The sequence below is a fragment of the Schistocerca americana genome, chromosome 2, assembly GCF_021461395.2.
Source record: "Schistocerca americana isolate TAMUIC-IGC-003095 chromosome 2, iqSchAmer2.1, whole genome shotgun sequence".
Lineage (NCBI taxonomy): Eukaryota > Metazoa > Arthropoda > Insecta > Orthoptera > Acrididae > Schistocerca > Schistocerca americana.
The window spans coordinates 383239797-383247662 of record NC_060120.1 but is presented as its reverse complement, the minus strand read 5'-3'; the positions used below and the strand labels follow the sequence as shown (position 1 = coordinate 383247662).

Genomic DNA, 7866 nt, shown 5'->3' with positions numbered 1-7866 from the left:
AGAGAGAGAGAGAGAGAGAGATGAACAGACGTTAGTTTTCAGCATGTACTTCGTGAGGCTGACAACATGTACATAAACAAACCAGATAGGAAGAGATATAAAACGAACACACAGTAGTTACTACTTTAAATCGCAGTTTCCAATAAAATATCAACAACTAGTGACTGAAGAAAAATAGTCTCCACACAAATTAGCGCGAAGAACATGAAAATTGTGAAGAAAAAAGTTCGTAACGCGGAAATGTGCTTGTTTCGTAAGCGAAGTTGTAGTGCGATCTCCATCATGTGACCAGGTGAGAGAAAACCCAGGTGCCAGCCACAAATTCGAATAACTGTCAGTAATCACATACTCGCATTTACGTAAAAGACAAGACGTGAATTGCTTTACAATCTAAATGTCACAAATGAAAACAAAACTGTATTATTCTAGATTCCACTGAAGATGCCTTAAAATAAAAGGCGAAACGGGTCTGGAAAAAATGTAATGTGTTGCAGCAAGGAAAAGGCGGTTTTTATTTATAAGACTAATATGTCCTTACTTACTTGAAAAGTACTGAAGTTTTGTAAGACTGACTGCACTGTACCCGTTTGTAATTTTTTTTTCAGTGAAACCCTCCTTTAATTGGGCCTTAGGCCAATTTTACAGTTGTTAAGTTTCTCATTTGATTTCCTTTTCTGCCTATCAACAAAGCCAAGGCGATTAATTATGTAGCAGCTATTTGATTTGTGATTCTTTGCTGGTCACTGTAGTAGTTCAAAAGTTTAGTTGTGCAAGCCACTTGTTATTACCCCTTAAGCTGTTCTTCTGGAATATTCTTGATCTTTATTACGTGTTGACTGTTTGCGCTGTCACTCCATTATTGGTGTATTTTTGTAAAGATTTTGATTTATTAAAATATGCTTCACTCCGTGATTCCATCACCTTTCCACTCCGCTACTAGCTCGCTACCGGCTTCAGTCTCCCTTCACGCAGTTCACATGTGAACTCTCAAAAAGCATAAACAGTGACTGCTGGAAGAGAGCGATAAACAGCTTACCGAACAATTACATTCTAGACCTGTACGAACTGCGATATGAAAGACTAAGGACGGTGAAGTGAACTGCGATATGAAAGGCTAAGGACGGTGAAGTACAACGATTGCTTGAAGAATGGGATCCAAGGGGCTATTGTCCATATTTCCCCCAGTATTTTGGAATCGAGACAGTATTCAGTGGCACATCACACGTAGCTGTATCCACAGTGGCTGAGTGAGAACAAGCTAATAAGTTTCAACGCCTGTCTGCTCGTTGCTGTAGGAAATTTGCAGTGCCACTTGTGCGAATATGCTAAATTTTCGACACTGACCCCTTGCACGTAGTAGTATGGGACTCTTTCCTGGGAAACGCACGACGGCTTATGATACGCGTGACGCGAGTCATGTCTGCAGCAGATGGCGTCAGACCATCGAAACAGACACACCCACAACCGATGGGATGCCCTAACACTGTGCCCGAACAGAAGATCGAAGTATGCAGTATGTCAGGGCCGTGCATACGAGTTGGCGGCCATTCCATGTTGCGGTCACATTGAATGTTTCATTACCTCCTCGTCGATGAGTACGGCCCCGTTCTACCCACTGATTCGCCACTGTCGTTGCAGCGTGCGCTGTATTAACCGCAGTGCTGCCGTATGACGAACTCGTTTCATGCTTGTGATGTAACTCTCCTCTCCGCTCCATTTTTTTTTTAAGTGAATATATCCATTTAATACATGTAATATACATTCAGGTAAATGTTTACAAAAATATTTTATAATGTGTATGTGACTTGTAGGATGACAATAAGAAATTATAGCTCTATGTCTGGTGGTAGAGCACCTTCCTGACGTGCTTTTTCAACATTTTTATAAAAATCAGAGAAGTCAACATATGGCTTTATACGACGTCTTCTGTCTGGTGGATTTCGAGTTGGAGGAAATACATCAGATGATTCAGTGGTGGAGGTATCGTTCCGCTGGTCATCTGTTGTCTCTGTTGCATCAGTTAGTGAATTTTCATTTGTTTTTGTTTCCTCACACACGCCAAATGAGGGCATCGGTACTGTAGTAACAACTGGATTGAAACGAACAACAGCATTTGTTGGTGAACTTAATGCATTTGGAAGAGGAAAATTAAAGTTTCTGACAAGTAGTGTGATATCATCTCTCTTGCCACCAACTCTTGACTGTCCATTTGAAGCTGTAGAACCACTCATATAAACATCATGGTGAATTCTGACAATCTTGTCCACAACTGCCTGTGCTACACCAGTCAGTGTTGGCTGAATGCGGAACTGTTCAACAGCCATTTGAGCAATTTCTTTATTAACTTGATCCGTTCCTGTTGCTTCTTCAAGGGATTGATATAAGCCATCTGACATCAACAGAAGAAACCTGCACGATTCATCCAGAACTATTCCCCCATGGATTTCTGGCACAGCTATCACTGGTTCTGCCACTGCACAGGCCAACTCTTCGAATTCCTTGTAGCCACCTTTCACTAGATAATTACCCAAACATCGTGTATTTTCTTGGTTACCCAAACGGGATCCTTGTCTTATGCGGTCAACATCAAGTCCCAGCCTTTTAATTCGCAACAATTCATCTTCATTCCGCAAATCGTGGTCAGCACTCAGTTGTACAACACGCAGCACACCATTGCCATCTGTTCGGCGTAACAGAGCACGGCTATCTCCTACATTCGCCACATAAAGTTTGCCAGCGTGCACAAGTGCAATAAGTGCTGTTGTCCCAGATGATATCTCACAGTTGAGGGCATTTAACTTGTCTACCACATGTGGAAATTTCTGGTAGGCCTCATAAGATGACATTCCTTCAGGAATTTCATACTGTAAACTTGTTCGGACAGCTAAACGTTCATCTATGGAGTCGAAATAATCCTTTTCAACTGCAAAAAATGCTTGCCTCAGAAACTCTCACTTCTTCATCTGTGGTTTTTCCTGGTAACTCTCCAAATAATATTTCAGCAGCCATTCTCTGAAGAGCGAATGTTGCAGCCTGTACACCTTCATGTCCGTCAACTACTCCATATAATGAGGTTGAATCATCCACACGCCAGCGGAAACTACGGTCTTTAAATGGATGTTCTTCTTGACGGTAGCCATCTTCTCTGTATATCTGGTTTGTTGAAAATCCAACACCTGAAAGTCGGCACACTGGTAAATCATCAGTCCAGCTACGAAAGGGCTCTGATCTTGCAGTTCTTCTCTTGTTGGCATAATGGTTTTACTTAAGCAACACAGAATTCATCAGCAACGAATTACGCGGAAGGGGGAAAAGTTGCAGACAACATACTCTGTCACATTATACTTTTATTTACAAAGGTCAGTACGCCAAATACAAACAACCTAAATTTTCATCTAACAAAAGCTGTCTTTTATGCAACGTAACAGACATTTTCAGCTGCAACTTAAAATTGCTTGAAGTTGTCCGTCTCTTTTCATAGCGGCCATTTTATTTAAAGTAACAATATCAACGTCGTTTATGTGATTCAAGCTTTGGCTTCTAGTTTCATTTTTAGAAACAATGTCTAACATTACAACCTGTATTAAAAGTGGGTACCAACTGTTATTCGCAGTGACGTAATAGGTTGTGTGGTGGAGAGCTTCCATGAACTAATACTGCATCTGATACGATTGCACTGCTCAAATTATGATTGACACTTTTTTAAAATAAGCCTTTTCAAACAACTGAGGTATCTCAGCCAAGGCAGGAGGACAAAATACCTTGTTTTAGATTAACTGATGACGATGATAAAAGCAATAACAGTTAATTAAACATTACTATTAACACAACATAATTAAAAATGGATAAAATGTATCAACGTTCGTAATATTTTGGACTAACAAAATCCAATTTTAGGTTTGTACTTCCTAATCAAATGCGATAGTTTCTCACACAAAATGACAACATTCCGTTTCATTCTTGTTTTAGCAATTTGGTAGCGATATATATTTTTGTATGCATTTGGTCCTACTACTAAAGTACGTCTGTATATTGCAGACATGATTTGCGTGCGAACAGAACCGACAATGTGCGAGGGACTCTGTTTTTTATTATTATGCTCTGCATCGTGTTAGAAACATACATTCAAATTAATTTAAAATTATGTAACACACTACTGGAATTTTAATGTATTGTATAATTAAAAATTTGGTGTATTGGTTAGGTGACGGCATAACAATGGCATCAAATGGTTCAAATGGCTCTAAGTCTATGGGACTTAACATCTGAGGTCATCAGTCCCCATGACTTAGAACTACTTAAACCGAAGTAACCTAAGGACATCACACACATCCATGCCTGGAGCAGGATTCGAACTTGCAACCGTAGCAGCAGCGCGGTTCCAGACTGAAGCGCCTAGAACTGTTCGGTCACAGCGGCCGGCAACAATGGCATCACAACTTACCACTACGTAAGAAGCTGCCTGCCTTCACTGATGGTAGGCAGAGTGGTGTCAGTGGAGAGCAGTGATAGGTCTAACAGCAGTAGACAAGGTTAATGCATGCTGTGTCTCTCTTAGGATGCTATGGTACTTTCGTTCTCAATAACAGTATGGTGGCAACACTAATGGCAGTCTACTGGATTCAGATACTTCTAATTTGTGGAGAAGGTAAAGCACATGGAACTAAAAATTTATTCAAGTAATATCATTCTTACTGATACGTCTGCTTTGCGATCTGTCTATCATCAGCATCTCTGACGATCAGGTTGGACAATCTGCCCGTGGCGAGAGGGGAAGCGCGGTTGTTTCTGTAAGTTCTGTAGCCGTGCGCAAGCGCGGGTGCTTGGCTGTGTCTTGTGATCGCTGACAGAAGGGACGGAGCGCACGCCAGGACACGTGATGTTCGCTAGGCTTGCACAAGGACCCTCGCCTGGGCGATGGATGGTGGGGTGCTGGGGATAAAATTGTTCGATCATCTACATCTAATGCTGGAAACCCATCATTTTCTAGATATTGTTCTGGGGTGCAGAGTATGGTTGTCGCATAAAGCTGAGGGCCGTTTCCGCTGTTCTATAGCAGGTGTGTATATGTCAGATTCCCTGTTTCCTGCTAAGGCAAATGTATTACCAAGGTGTCAGACTCTCTAACGTTTGACTTGATTGTTAGCACAGACAAGTCCAAGTGCCGCAGTGTAGACTGTGCCTCGAATATTTTGGTATGGTGTGAGGTCGCTTGCAGTGTCATCCAAGTTGACATGCTTCACAAAACCTAACATACGCTCGTAAGGCTCCGAACTATTGACTTGTTACCTGTTCCGTGATAATTTGGGCAGTCATTACGGCCGTCACCTCCCTCAGTGCTAAACTGTTTCACTACTGTTTCTTGCGTTTGCCACAGTTAAACCACTTCACTCCTGTATTGGTGTTCGTTTCTTGTGGGGTAACCTAGTGGCACTTATGGTGTAGATGATTGCCTCATTATGATACGTAATTTTATTGCGTTCCTTTCTATGTTACAGCGATCTACTTGTTTACTGCGTATTGTAAGTTCGCTCAGCACAGGGAATGGCATATGGGCGTATTTTACTTGAGTGCTGGCCTGGTGCAAAAGAACCAACACCGCCTTCACGAGCAAGTGGCACTCGATGTTCGTCTGCTCCGCTGAGTAAATGAACCATACCCTTTTGTTAATTGTTATTTAATTGCAGACTGGTGTGGCCGAGCGGTTCTAGACGCTTCAGTCTGGAACCGCGCGGCCGCTACGGTCGCAGGTTCGAATCCTCCTATGGGCATGGAGGTGTGTAATGCCCTTAGGTTAGTTAGGTTTAAGTAGTTCTAAGTCTAGGGAACTGATGACCTCAGATGTTAAGTCCCATAGTGCTCAGAGCCATTTATTTTATTTTATTGTGTTGTCCGTGTAAACTTAAGTTTATGGTAAATGTAAGGTACGGCCAGATTAACAAAATGTTGCGTTCTGAATAATTTAGGGAGTGGCTTGGATCTTTAGGTTTGTTATCAAGGTTTTCTAAATGCCACTCGTCACCGGTTTAAGTAACTGAACGCTTTTACTGTCTCATGGTTTTGACAATGGTATAAGCTTTATTTTGATGTAACTGTCTAGCATTATTTAATGGCGATACGGAATTACTGGAAACTGCAGCAGTGGTTGGTAGATTTTGATTCGTATTTGTCAATTTACTTTAAATTAGTTTTGTTATTGGAAAGGCTAAATGGGAATGGGTGGAGGCCCATGCTTCTTTAAGCGATCTTGGCATCAATCTGTGCTATATATTGGATTGAAGTTGTTCAAGTACGAATGTATGCGAATATTTACATGTTGTCACTCAATAAATGAATGTAAGTGAAAATTTCAAGGTAAATGCTCAGTGGCTTACCACCTACAGATCCTTGCATCCAAGCTGACCTACTCAATACCGTGTAACAGCACCACTAGTCCTGATAACATCCACCTGTAGCCGCATTCAGTGGCGAGGAGAAACGTCGTCAAGTTTCTTAGGAATTCCATAAACCGCTAAAGCCACTCAAAGGTGATTAGTGCCCGCAGAGATACCAAACAGCGGTAAGTTGATTGTCACTTAGCATCTACTCTACAAATTGGACCCAGGTATTTTACATGGATTAAGATTGCGTGTCATGATGCGATAAGCTGCCTGACTGTTTGTCAAGCCAGAAACGAATACGTGCAACCTTGTAAACGTGGCTGTTGCCGTCATGGAAGGCAGGCGTAACCACATACTCATCATGAAAACGTCGAAGAAAGGACAACACGTGGTCGGCAAAGGTGTTCAATTAAACATCCTAGCTCATGTTCAAGTTAATCTGACCCAATTCATGGTACATGAAACACCTAGAAAGCTTCAGAGAATCCCTCAGGCCCGAAATACACCATCCCTACATTACGATTTAAACGTTTAATTGGGCGTCTTTTAAGAAGAGCTAAAATTCCCTCTCGCCGAACCATACTTTCTAGTATCTCTGCTGTTTTGCCCACTGAAGAGGTGTATTTTTATTTTCCGCTGAGAGCAATGGCGGCCTTTTGCCAAGTACCCAACTCGAAACGCACATTTAATGGAACTCACTTCACAATATCCGCTTTGAAAATCATATAGATGGACCTGCGTTCAATTATAGCAGCTATTTTTGGCGGGTTCAAAACTGATTTTCATTGACAAGGTGTGACAATCGTCTCCGGTCCCTGTAGGTCAGAGTCTTTTCACGGCCGCTGTTCTTAAGCCGTGTTACGTTGCTGTCAGTGGTACACCACTCCTTATAGACACGCTGGATGGCGGCGTTGATACACCGAGGGCATTGCTCCTTTGTGCCATTCCGTCACGTCTCCAGGAAGATGAGCAGACCCATCCAGTAGCGTGCTTATACCGTAAAACTGACTGGTACAGCCGGCCGCGGTGGTCTAACTGTTCTAGGCGCTCAGTCCGGGACCGCGCGACTGCTACGGTCGCAGGTTCGAATCCTGCCTCGGGCATGGATGTGTGTGATGTCCTTAGGTTAGTTAGATTTAAGTAGTTCTAAGTTCTAGGGGACTGATGGCCACAGATGTTAAGTCCCATAGTGCTCAGAGCCATTTGAACCATTTGACTGGTACATAGGTGCCACCATTCTGCAATGACTAACGTCAGCGGTAGTCACATGACCGCCCTTGCAGTTCTGCTGCATATACAACGTACAAAGGCAACCACTGTGCTCTTTTAATACGTTGACTGCCGCGACGCAGAAGACATTCACGTCTGACGCCGTGCGACGAAGGTGGATAGTGATCGCGCACCAATCTCTCCAAAGCAGACCACAAAAGCTCAATAATATTGACAATGGCGACTGTGGTGGTCAAGGAAGATCCGATAATTCTTC

The 7866-nt window shown here is 42.5% G+C and overlaps 1 protein-coding gene across 1 annotated transcript; it reads right to left on the bottom strand.

Moving 5' to 3' along the window:
• Positions 1–1784: 1784 nt before the first annotated feature.
• LOC124594040 (TGF-beta-activated kinase 1 and MAP3K7-binding protein 1-like) lies at positions 1785–3258 on the bottom strand (the record flags this gene model as incomplete). The annotated part of the gene is given in 2 exon segments (XM_047132391.1): positions 1785–2952; positions 2954–3258. Coding segments are annotated over 2 exon segments (1431 nt in total), but the record flags the coding sequence as incomplete, so codon positions are not given.
• Between the last annotated feature and the right edge of the window lie 4608 nt (positions 3259–7866).